The sequence below is a fragment of the Centropristis striata genome, chromosome 3 (genome assembly GCF_030273125.1).
Source record: "Centropristis striata isolate RG_2023a ecotype Rhode Island chromosome 3, C.striata_1.0, whole genome shotgun sequence".
NCBI classification, from domain to species: domain Eukaryota; kingdom Metazoa; phylum Chordata; class Actinopteri; order Perciformes; family Serranidae; genus Centropristis; species Centropristis striata.
Window position 1 is genome coordinate 20,956,667 of NC_081519.1, and position 13,597 is coordinate 20,970,263.

Here is a 13,597-nt window from a genome sequence, read left to right on the forward strand (position 1 = left end):
TGAGCTGTTGGGAACAACATGTGCACATTATGATCAAGCTGTGAATAAAATACGCCCAGTCTATTTGGGACACCAAACATCTTTTAAAAAGAGGGTTATAATGTTCAGTTTTTGTTTAAACAGTTTTGGAGACATTTTGATTCCACTGTGAAATATTTTTTTTTGTTCTGCTGTTGAACTGTTAATATGTCAGTACAACACAAAACAGTTCAACAGCACCACTAACTGCTTGTTATCAAGTTGTCAAAGCCTCCATTTAACAGTTTGAACAAAACAGCATAACCTTAATAAAGAAAAGATTTATTGCAGGGCTGGATTAATCTGTATTAATTTGGTTTTAGCGGCCCTAATAAACTGGCATTAGAGTGTATATGTTTTTAATCCAACTTTGAAAAGCATCATTTTGAGTCACAAACACTTGATTATAGATTTTTTTTCTTTTTAAGTTGCCTTAAAATTATTGCAATTGACAGACATCACATTTTAAATTAAAAACTAAAACACATTGGGACTAAATCATAGATTCAGTGATTGAGTTGTTATGATGTTTTTTTATTGTTGTTGTTCTGTGTGTAGTGAGATTCTGCCTTGTCATATTTAGTCTAGAAACTTGAGTCTGGTCTTGAGTTCATCCTATTGGATTTGTCTCAACACAACCTCAATTAGACCCTATTAAGTGATGGAGAGGCACAGGAACTGGGCCACATATCCGACAGCTGTGTCAAACAGCTTACCCACAGTAACACTGTCCAGATGCTTGGCTCCATCGCGGAACAGGAAATTCAAATACTGAATTACAGTCAGCAGAGCAGCTCTCATTTCCCAAGCTGAAATTTTGATTTCACTGTATGTATATTAGACACCTGAAAGGATTAAAAATGGATGAAGCAGGACAGGTATTTCTATAAAAAGGTGGTTTTGCTGCTGCTGCTGCTGCGTGTGCTGTAGGGACATCAGGAATTCTCGGTTGTTGGCAGAAATAAACTCCTCCGGGCTCTGATGGAGGTAAGGATTTGGGATATAAGAGCCATCGATCATGTCTTGCTGTGGCACAGTTTCGTCTGGGGAAATTGCCAGCATCAGTCAGACGAAGTGAATGAATGTGGAGTGGAGCACGCTGTGTTAGTTCACACAAAATAATATTCCAGTCCCTGCAGTCCAACTTGTGAATTCATCTCTCTGCTGGCTACTCAGCGAGGATCACACACTAATGTGATTATTGTCCTGGGCAAGGGGCACTCCTGTGGGACTTCAAAGAGAGCAGATCAGAGGGAAAATGAGAAAAAGCTGTAAGCTGTGATGCACACAGGTGCAGTGCACTTTCTTAAACCCCTTCCTCTGCTTTAAACATATTAACAGGTTCAAAGTGAGGACTCTGACACCATCTGTAGCTTTAGCCTACATACAGTAGCACATCTATTCTGTATGATTTATGATCATGTCGTGTGACATGCTCTGGTGATCAGTTTAAGTGTTTTCATTGAGCAGATAAATTATGCAAAAGACCAGAATTAAAAGTCATAATCCGTAGCAAAAGGAATGTCTGGTTTATCTATGGAGAAACTAGAGTGGGTTTTATTCACTCCTGTTTTGTCTGGTTATTCTGAGTAGAACTTCATATTTTACAGAGACAAACAGCTTTCAGACCCACAAAAGAACAACTAATTAGGTGCCGGGGAGCCTTCATGCTCTTTGTTCATGTAAAAATGAACAGCTTTTAGGAAAATGCCCATTACTGACAAGATGAAAACCTCTAGTGGTTTGAAACCTCTTCACTCCTCTTCTTGTTTGTTTTCTCTTTTTGGTTAAGTGAACTACATCATACATACACTTGTTCATGATCATCCAACAACTTTTGTGTCTTTTAAATTCAAAGTCTCTATTGAGAGTTTTGAATCTGTCACATTTTTTTTATCATAGTGAGTTTGCCTTTTTAGTCTAATAAATATCTAATAAATATACAAAAGAAACTCTATGTCAAAAAAGGACATATTCTTTCTATTTTCCTTAGTTGCCATAAAATTGCAACCATCCACCTTCTGAATTCAAATTTCTCTCTTTCACTGAACTAAGACTAGATGAATTACCTTGTTAACTGTTGACTAAAAACACTTATTTTAACCTCAACAGAAACAAAATGAAACTCACTAAAACAGTATTTGTTGGTCTTTACACTGTTACAAAAACATCAACTCTGGTTTGATCTAAATAAACCAACATATGCTGCAGACCATAACTGTATGAGGTCATTATTTTCTACCCTCAAATACGACCTACTGGAGTATCCTAAATGAGAGCCCCTAATCAACATGCTCTTCTACCTAAACATAACAGTGGCCATGTTAAACAGGTTAACAGTCACAGTTTCTTTAGGTTTCGACAACAAAATTACTTGTTTAACATTTTTTGAAAGATTAGTGTTTGTTTGACCCATCCACAACCCGTCCTTTAGTGGACTTTGTTGTTCCTTATACTCTGTATCCTTGCTTTCACTTTTGCTTTTACACCGTGTGTAAGATTAGATGAAGCTGCTAAGTACAAATGAGAAAAACCCATGGGGTTGGGGGAAGACTGTCTAAAATAAATCCTTAATTCACTCTGGGAGGTTTTGCTATACAAGCGGGCAGCTTACTTAACAGAGGCAGAAAAAAAGGCTCCCACCTCCCATTTACTATGTCAGTCACCAATAGCCAATTTAATCGTCTAAACACTAGCCCAGCATTTGAATGTTGATTTAGAATTTGAATATCAATGTTCTAAATTAAGCTTTGAAGCTGCAAACTATACCATACAGTCCTGTAGTGACATAAGGATCTGTAAGGTCACTACAGGTGATACGCAGGGTATCCCACTCTCCCCGTGGTGAGATTGGGTCATGAGGGTCATTCTTCATTAGTTCATATTGAACACAGGGGTCACAAACCCCACACTTCATCACTGCAGCTGCTCTTTATCTTTCTCCAACTGAGCCTCACCTGAAAACCTCTCCTCACTCCTCCCCCCTCGGCCTCCTCCATCCTCCTCCTGTCACCTCTCTGCCCAGCTCGAGTCTCCAGTCCCCTCATCCCGCTAAAGCTACAGAGCCCTGAAATATTAATAGTGAGATAATTGAACTGCCATGCTTTCTGAAGTGCAGTAAAATCGCTCCAAATCTCAATTAGACAAGCATATTATCTAATATTGCTCCCACTTCCTAATCTCATTTAGCGTCTTGTTTCTGTTTTTTCTCCTGCTACTGATATTTTAATAATAGATGAATTGCATAGACACGCCAGTGGAACGCTGCCAAATTGCCAAAGGTCAGAATACAATCTATTTCAAATTGATAATGGGTAAAACTAAATCTCTGAACACAAAGGGAAAATTAAATTCTACATAAAAAGTTTTGCCACTTTGCAGCTTTGTTTTTCACTGAGAGCAAGGCAGGGCGTCAGATTTGCAAGCTAAATGAGCAATTGATTGGACTAAAAGAACAAAACGACGACCGAAGAAACTGCTCTCATTACACACTTCAGAAGCAACGCTAGTCAATTGGTGCTTAGTGTTAATCAGCTCGGCCTTTGTTTTAATTGTTCCTGAATGATCAAATGGGAATCAGTGTGGAGGCATTATCAGGACTGTGAGAGGGGCGTGTGGAGCTGCTGTCTTCCTGTCTCAGGTCTTTAACGGAGAGAATATTTTAATCCAGCCTGACAAGACGAGGATCTGCTTAATCCTATTACAGGCTAGCACATTAAACTACAGTAGGCCCACACTTCTCTGCCTGTTGTCTTTGTGTGAAGAAGAAGCAGATGGTGCCAGCTCAAGGGCCCACTGTAGTGAACTTTGAATGGTTGCGCCTAGACCCCACCCCGTTACTAAACAACACAGCCACAAGTTTGAATGCTCCAGGAAACAACTTGTTGTTGCAGAACTATTTCCCATTGAAATCTCGCTCATGTGATCTTTACAGTGTGTGATCATTTCTATAGATTTGCAAATGTGCTTATAAATCAAAGTTAAGGTGTAATGCTACACCAGATGGCTGAACCATAAGAGTCAAGAAACCGACAGAGCTTGCCAATTGTGCTGTAGAAGTGTGCCAAAGTCAGTGAAGCTGCACAGGGATACAGTATACAATGGCTTGAGGAAAGCTGAAAGACTCTAACAAGAGCATTTAAGTGAAGGAGGGATGGGCAACATAAGCAATATAAACACAAGATGCCCATTGCCCAGCATTTTCTTGATAAGAAACTTAGATACGTTACATTCGTAACAACATACTTACATCACTCAGAGACTAATATTTTTCAGGACAATTGTATTGCATTTTTTGGAACATTTTTTTAGGGCACTGCTTGTTCTAACATCCTGTTGGTCAGACGTATGAGGGGTGCAAACGGCAAGTTTCATTCTGATACAATATTATATCTATTAATGATTGATGTATCTTTACAAATTCCATCTTAACACCAACATCTTTAATGTAAATAACTGTTAAAAGCAAAGCAAGAAAACATTCTGCTTAAAGCCCAGTTTGCACACTCAGTTCCTGACAGTGACAGTTCCTAATGGGGCTCTGCTACATGAAACAGAATTGGATAGGTGATGTATACTGTTAATTAAGACAGGAAATACAATCTACATTCATCACCATCCAGTAAAGCATGCAGGGAGCAAGCATCCACACTCAGACACCAGCAATTAGACCCATCCCTTGTAACGAGACAACCCCCCCCCCCCCCCCCCCCCCCCCAACAACAAACTGGACCGCATGTGCTTTCTCCTCATAAATAGAAACATCATTCATGTTTTTGCTAATTTCATGTCGCCAACAGATGCTGTTAAAAATAGTATTTTTATTGAAACTGAAACAAAAATGACCCAAGATACAAACTTCCAGCCTGTAAACATGTCACACTGTGGGGTTTAAGGATATATATATATGGTGTGATGGCCCAATAGTCTGAAGAAGTGATCATTTTTCAACCAAGTCTTTTTTTCTTCCTTATTCTGCCCATTTCTTAATCACATAGTTTTCACACCATAAATCATATTTATTTTTGAAAAAGGCCGATGGCAACCACTGAACTCCAGTGTGTATTTTTGGACTATTTGACATCGGACCCATAAATCTATGCATTGGGCCAATGAGCAGTCCCCCACAAGCTTTAAGGTTAAGCTAATTACTCATCATGTAGCTGATGATAAGACTTGGGTAAGTTTGACAAGTTGATAGTTTGAAAACTGTCTGAGTAACTTTTTAATGTGATGTGAGGCATTAATGATGATGGGAAAATGAGGTTACAACGCCTTTGTGCCAAATTTGTCTACATTAGAGATTTGGTGTTGTTGACAATGAGGAAGTTTGTCGGAGCATGCTCTACATCTGTCACTCAGAGAGAGCTTTAAAGTACAGAGACAGATCTCGCTTGGCCCACATGTCTTCATTTCTCTCTCGGTGCCCCCTCCACCGCAGAGCTTCTGTCCCCTCTGAGCCTTGGCTAAGTAAGGTTAGGGTTCATATTGGACTTCCCACAGTGAGCAGCTTTTAACCTCCTGCCAGCTTCATCAATCTCAGACTGGTGTGATCGCTGCTGAAAGGGGCGGGGATTAAGATCAGCCTGCTGTCTGTAAATCAGGCGAGCTTGAGGGAGGCCCCCTCTCGTGTGCATCGTATAGTTCCAATAGGCACCATACCCTATGAATGTAGACATCATCACTTGCAGCAGTTAAACCCTAAGAGCGAACCTCCCTCAACCAGATGGCCGAGCCAGTTCTCAATAAATGTTTAACGAGGGGAGAACAAATTTAATCAGAAGGCAAATCATCAAGCACAGTTTGAACAATGTAATCCATCTAAGGTGGTGTTAGCTTGCTAAAGGATTTTGGCCAGCCCAATAGGACAATGAGAAAACATTGTCTTCTGGGGATTTTACCCCCCTCCTCCTCTTAACCAGGCCAATCTTACCAACAAAGCACCAGCCAATTAGCACAAAGCCCTTAACTTTTGATTTTAATCTGTGTTTAGCAACATAAATCACCCTGTCTGGGAAAGACTGAAACAAAGGAAAGCCTGAGGCATTTTTCTGGATGACTTATAACTCTGAGACACCAATCTTCAGTTGGAAATAAAGTCAATAGGCATGAATTGTGATGGAGTGGGGTGGATATATGTGATGTATAGCACACTCAAAGTCTTGAGCCTTGTTGGTGATGCTGTAGGTGGGTGGAGCAGGGGTCACAAGGGTTCAGAAAGCCGGTATTGAGTCACAGACAGAGTTAATACCATTAACATGAGGCATGGTGGAAAAGTTCAGAGTGCACATTCATCTGAAAACAGATCTACAGCAAATGAATGAAATCGACCCTTCTGTTCTCTGGTCATTTATTTAATTACAGCTTGTGAACAGGAGTTTGACCTCAGTGTTTCTTATTGAATTTCTTAAGAAGGAAGCCAGAGTTGATTCAACTACCATTGTGAACAGACAGCTCTTCTCTAGATATGATATGGCTGGTTAAGCACACACTAGTTCCTGTACATGTCATGGTTGCTACTGCTTACTCAAATTGAACAGTTGACAACCTGTTTTCCATCTAATGGCCAGCAGGGGGCGACTCCACTGGTTGTAAAAAGAAGTCAGATAGATAGATACATGACCCTTCTCACGTCTCACCTACACCTTCGTAAACAGTCTCATAATTAACTTATGGTCTCAATCTGATATTCATTTTCTAAATGATTTTCCCATTTAGAGTAAAATAGACGATAAAGCAGGGTGTGCTATAGGGCATGGCTACCTTGTGATTGACAGGTCACTACCACAGTGCACTGTGTGTATATGTTTTAGAAATTTGTGCAATTCGGCATATAGTTTTGATGGCCTGGTTGTATGAGGTACTTACCGACAGCCAATGTACTACCTGTGTGGATGATGGTCTGCACGTTCCCAGTTTGCTGCAGACAGGAACTGCAACAAAACATATTTGAAACACATAAACAAAGGCCCACCCCAAAAAATGTTATACCCGATTATGTGTATGCTATATTCAGAATATATCCACTGATTTTTGTTGCTATCCACAGCCGTTTAATTTGATACTACTTTTTCTGAACTATAGAACTCCACTGTAATCTTATGCCATTCTTACCAAAACAGCTAAGTGGGCTTAAAGTGTCTTGGCCTAAACAGCACACCACCTTGGATATTAATAATTGCAATTACAGGACTCCTTGCATGTAAACCAGCCCTGTTTTAAATGAACACCAGCAAAACTCATTGCATTACAACATCCCTATGATTTCTAAATCTAAAACTCTAATATTGAGCTATTATTTCTCTTTATGGTGTTTGTTAGCTGTTCAGCTAATTACTCCAGCATGACCCACTGAGCTGGGACCCAGCCAACACGAGGAAGACTAATGAACTGACACCCCAGAGAGGGTGTACAGAGCACTGCTACAGACACTAAAATTCCCATACATCCCTCTTTCACGTCCTCCTCCCTCCTCCACTTCTGCACTCTGGACCGATCATGTGCTCATTATGGTCTAGACTCTGGTCTGTTAGCTGGAAAATGATCCAGTGCTCTGTACTCTGCAGCCTGTCAGTGTGTGAGTGCAGACAGCTTACTCTCTCTGACTGTTAACTATGTACCATATTTATTCCTCACACCCCTCGGGCAGCAATATTTGCTGCAATAATAGATAAATGTGTAGCTGCATTGTTAATCTCTTTGAGTCATTGTTATCAGAGAAATGCAGGCACAGATGAAAACAGCAGCACGATTAAATCGCCTGAATAGTATCTTAACTTTGATGGTAATTTTGATTTCAATCTTGGCATGGTTTAGAGTAAATGCCTTTCCTCTCAGTAATGCTGAACATCTGCCATGCATTAATAAATCCACAGGCTCCTTCATTTGTTTATTTATTTATTTATTTCCATTGTCGCATGGAAAATACACTTTCCGTTACACACTTCCACAGACATCAAACTACAAAACAAGCCGAATCCCAGGGGAAGGGGATGATAGCAGGCTTTAATGTGAATATTTCTTTGTTGCAGCAAAATTTGAACTAGAGTCCCTGTTGATGCAAATGAAAATGTGCGGTGTGCCTGGTTATGCCTGGCTGAGCAGAGAGCAGTCGGGCTCCTAGTCACGGGGGATTTGTTGTGTTTGGGGTTTGCCTTTTCCGTCTGCCAGCGCGTGGGTGGATTCATGGGGGCCTTCTCCGTCTGTGCTACTCTCACAGGTACCGCATCTTCAGCGTACCACAGAAATGAACTGAAGACCGAGGAGGAGAGAGCACTCGTTTCTTGAGGACGTCCAACATCTAAGGAGACACCATGAGGTTGCAGAGGAGCCCGGGATTGGTCGCCCTGCTGGGCTTCATCACCTGTATTTGTGCCTTTCATATGACTACAGCCTTCGACATCCCACTGGAGGGTGAGTCCTGACTTCTTTTATGCAGGAGGCCAACATTTGATGCAATGACTGCTATAGTTAAAGGGACAGTTCACTCAAATATTTTGCAGAATTCATAGTGATTACTTTATGTCAAAGAATTTAAAATTTAAAAAACGGCAAAATTGTTGAATTTCCGGGAAATGGGGACATTGTCTTTGAAAAGATAACCTTACTGTTGAGTTTTTAATTTAATTTTTAATGATTCCATTCCCTTATATTATGTGGCAATGTAGACACTATCTCAGAGAAAGATGTCTCAAAATCTGAGTAAATAAACCCAAAACCGCCTGGATAGACTGAGAGATATCTTAAAAATATATGATGAAATCTGGTATCTTTTTCATATTTTTGGTGAACTGACCCTTCAAGTAATTGCCTTTACACTGTAAAACATTGTAAACTGGTCAACAAGATTTCCAACTTAAATAACAGAATAAGTCATTAGAAAAAATTAGAGCATTTCTAAAAATGTGAGACATACACACAAGTTTTTGCAGTTGCAGTGAATTTACGCTACAAAACCACTTCTCTAAGGTAAGGGCAATAAAGTTCCTGGTAAGGCGTTGTTGAAAACAGTTTGAAAAGTAAATACATGTACATACATGCCAAAAGTGAAATAGTTCAGGAAGACGAAGTGACTAATGGAAGTGACATAGTCACTAAAAAACATGATGCACATGGACACAAATGTGTTTGACCCATCCACCACCACTCCCGCCCACCTTAAGAGCAACTTTTGTGCTTTATACTCTGCCTCCGCATCATTCATAATAACTACAGACATAACTACACAGGGAGGGAGAGGACAGTCTTAAACATAAATATGGGTCTTATTAAGCTGCTTGTAGAAATGATTTATGGGGTTGTTTTTTAGGGGAGGACAGTCTCAAACCTGTACAACACAAAATGTTAGTTAACTGTACTAAATTTGAATAATTTGTTCACTTAACATGAGAAAAGATACATTAAAGCTTACCCACACATTAGGAATTCTTCACTTAACATTTGAATACATGTTAGGTACATATGTTACACACAGCAAGTATGCTCTTGTATGCTTCCCAACGACATTCAGAACATTATTAAAACAATGCAAGCAAACATTTGCTGTACGAGCTAGGTGATAAGGAAAAAAAATCATATATAACACTGATAACACCATCCCAGACCCATGGTCGTGGAACAGCTTAATCGCACAAGTTCCTCCCAGGTCACTTAGATGCCTGTGAGCTATCAATGGCTGCTAGCACTGTTAACCACTGCCATTTCGGCTTAGCCATTTTTGCCTGTGATGTCAGAGGTGAGAGCCATGTGACGGCAATCTCTGAATGTTGTATAAAACACCTTTAAATTACAGGAGATATCAAAGAATGGTTTCTGGAAAGCAAAGCAGGCTGGGAAGCACGCTGTCCTCGCAATGTTTTTGGTTGAGAAACGAAATGTGTTTAGTGAACATTAAGAGTAAATTCATTCTAGTCATCATTTCAAGTCAGATGGAGTTCTGAAATTACTTATATTGAAGTTAAATGAACCTGAGTTTAGTCACACATGTTTTTATATTTGGTTAATAGTAAAGGTTTTGTTGTTTCCACCAAATACAGTGTAACAATTCACTTTGAATTGGCTTGATTGGGGCACAACAGACACACAACTGTTAACACAACTTAGTGAACACATTTAAAGCTACTTCAAGACATTCATGAAGCTGCAGCGTGCACAGTATATAAACAAGGACAGGTCATGTAAAAGAAGTCTTCCATTTGTTAATGCTCATCTGCAGAGAACTTGTCCTTGGTTTAGGATGAAGTGCTTTTATCAGGATGAAAAAAAGATGTCGAATAATTTAGTGGCAGATAAATCACACCATAGAGAAGTGTTACAATCATCAAGCGTTCTGTGAATGGAATATATTTACAGCTATTATCTTGTTTGAATCAGGTTTTTTGTTTCCTTTGTGTCGGATCTGCGTGTATCCCAGTTTCCTTGGAAACGCATATCAAACCTCTCCCTCTAAATTATTCAGAAATATCTCTTAAGGGTTTGATAAAGAACAGTTCAAACAGGTTTTTCTCAAAAGGCAAATGTTTTTTGGGCTCACTGATGTCAGAATATCTTTTTAATTCAGTCTTCTGTTCTGCATTACTCATGTGTGTGTTTAAAAGGGTTTATACAGAGAATGCTTGTGACATGAAGAGATAATTCCCAAACTGCTGACTGTTTTGTTTTGTTTATTTCCCCCCCTGCTGCCATGGATTTTGTAGTTTTAGGTCATGTAAACAGTAAGTTCACTCTTCCATAACGTAGCTGGTATTACTGACATCCTCGGCTCTCTTCTGTTAATCTCTTTGGCTCGCTGTTGAGCACAGCAGCAGCTTTACTTACCGCCATATGTGTTGGATCTGAATCTCATGTGTCATCAGTCATGACTCCATAATACTGGTAGCTTGTAGGACTCATGGCATGTCCTCATTTCCCTTTACACTTGATCACACAGTGACACTCATTGTGCTGTTTGTTCCATGCTCGGCACATCACAACTATCATCATGACATCATACGAGACCAAATGAGAGTTTTATACCAAAATAGAGTCATTCTGAAAAAAATACCGTATTCATTTAACTGGCAAACCATCAACTCTGTAAACAAATGTGTTTTATTTATTGTCATTGTCACTATTTTATGTCAAATCATATTTTGGAATAGAACTCTGTATGTAGAGACATGCAATCATAAACATCATAGTACATTGGTTCCCAACATTGGGGTCATGACCCCCCAGTGGGTCCCAAGAATGTTCACAAGACGATTGACCATCGTGCCTCACTAAAAACTTGCTTTTATGTTCTTAGGGGACAAAAATGTCCCTGTCAAAAACTACCATAATATGATGTAAACAATATTATTATCCACTTTCACTGATTTAAGGGTGGGATTAGGGGTTTAAGGTAGTGTCCAACAAATATAGGTAATACAAGTTGACTGATATTATCGGCCAATCAATGGCATATCAGTGTATATGCTGTCTGATATGTACCGTTATGAAAACTTTTTTACACAATATACAATGCCGAAAATGTTGCTTGGCTTGATTTAGAAGTGGTGTTATCTATTAATTTTTTCATAATTTATTTTAAATGGTCACCAAATTACTATATATTTTATTTCTATTAATTTTCATTTTCTCAGTTATTATTTATAGAATTGGCTGACAATGTAGTACATTATTTGTAGAGTGGTAAAAAATCAGTGTGCAATCAAAAAATGTCTAAATTGGCCACCATATCGGTTATCAATGTATTTCTCCCTCTAAAATTAGTTATAACATCGGTCTCGAGAATCCCATATCTGGTTCTAGTTTAAAGGGATGTTTTTCCTTCAAAGTCTGGTATTATATGAATTATAAGCAAGAACATTGATATGATAAATTAAAAACTGTAGTGCTCCATATTACAGCTGTAACCCTGGTGGAAACCAGGGAAATGTCATGTATTTGCCCCATAGGGCAGACATGAGAAAATGGCTCAATCTGGAGGAAAAAGATGTCCAGAGTGAGACAAAAGGGTTCATGGGATACATGAGAAAGACAAAAGAATTATGTCAGGCCAAATTCTGTAATTTTTCTCACTGTCTTGTGATATCCTGGTTACTTTTATTCTTTCTGCTCTCAAATACAACCTGCAGACATTGCTTTGTTTCGAGGGGTCACAGACCACAAAGGTTGGGAACCACTTCTGTCGTAGCACATTGACTGTGATCATTACAAGTAGAGCACTGTATTGAGGCCCCGTGTTGTGTTTCTCACATATCCGTGCTTGTTTGTTTGTTGCCCAGTTGAGCAGCTGCCCATCATCACAGCTCAGTCGCCCAGCTCTCTCATTGCCTTCCCTTTTGATGAGAGCTTCCCCATGACGTGTGAAGCCAAAGGGAATCCCGAACCAGAGTGAGTACTGAGCCTTGCATCACTTCGGAGAGAATGTAGAGCTTGTTAGCAGCCAGACACACACCAAAAACAAACAACAACAGTTTGTCATCAGCGCGTTGTAATTGGGTGCACTGGTTCAGATCTCTGGAAAACGCTGCAGTCTTGGCTGAAGGACTTCACATTTTATTACTGGCTTTCTTTATGTAGATTCAGATGGACGAAGAATGGGCAGGAATTCGACCCCTCTCTAGACCCCCGCCTGATGAAAGAGGAGAATTCTGGGACCTTTGTGATACCCAATAATGGGAACCTTACAGAGTACCAGGGAATCTATCGCTGTTACGCCTCAAACAAACTGGGGACCGCCATATCGACGGAGATTGAGTTCATTGTGCCCCGTGAGTAACATACATCTGTGAGTGTGTGCATATGTGTGTGTGGGGTGCTCTGTTACAGTGCTTTCAAAGTGATTCAGGGCCAGCAGCCCTGTGTAATGGCTGCACCTCTCCATTGTGAGCTTTTCATTGTATTGGACGTGGCAGAAAGTCATTGAGGCTCCCGAGCTCTCCACCCCTTGCAGCATCTCATCTATAGCACCACATTGGAAAAAAGGCATCGAGTGTGATCCAGCCTCTCCGTCATTTCCCTTGCTACATTTTTCATTTTGTTCCCAAAACACAGCACATCAATTCTCAAAGAAAATCCACTCCGAGGGGGACTTTGTCAAAATTTGGCCGGGCTTCAACCACTCAGCAGCAGTTGACAAGCCACACACTGTAGTAGTAGTGATGTCTGTTTTGTTTCTGCAGGCCAAGAAGTGAAAAATATCATAGAATTCAATCTACTGGATGATACAGAGTCCAGAAAACACATGCTTTGCCCGTCACTAAATCCAAGCAGGATATTACTGCCATCTTCTGGAGTAGATGAGAACTGCACTGTATATTTTATTCATTCATGTCATTCACTCACTGTAGCTTCTGTCTTTTCTAGATGTTCCAAAGTTTCCAAAAGAAACGCTTGATCCTGTTGTGGTGGAGGAAGGCCAGCCGTTTATTTTAGAATGCAACCCACCTCAAGGAATACCACCCCTCCAGATCTACTGGATGACTATCAGTGAGTGATCCACCTCTTATTTACCTCACTGATCTGAAGTTGAGTCGGTCAGTACAAACTCATGCTGTGCAGACAGACTTTGTTCAAACGCACAGGGCTTCATTTG

The 13,597-nt window shown here is 40.0% G+C and overlaps 1 protein-coding gene across 2 annotated transcripts in view; it reads left to right on the forward strand.

Annotated features, from left to right (window-relative positions):
* Nucleotides 1-13,597, forward strand: part of chl1b (cell adhesion molecule L1-like b) — an 84,209-nt gene that overhangs the window by 35,501 nt on the left and 35,111 nt on the right. For both annotated transcript variants that reach the window (XM_059328908.1, XM_059328910.1), the window contains exons 2-6: nt 8,237-8,430; nt 10,713-10,730; nt 12,285-12,393; nt 12,583-12,773; nt 13,369-13,491. In XM_059328908.1, coding sequence (XP_059184891.1) covers nt 8,331-8,430; nt 10,713-10,730; nt 12,285-12,393; nt 12,583-12,773; nt 13,369-13,491 — 541 coding nt within the window. In that variant the 5' untranslated portion in view covers nt 8,237-8,330. The remainder of the gene's footprint in view (nt 1-8,236; nt 8,431-10,712; nt 10,731-12,284; nt 12,394-12,582; nt 12,774-13,368; nt 13,492-13,597) is intronic.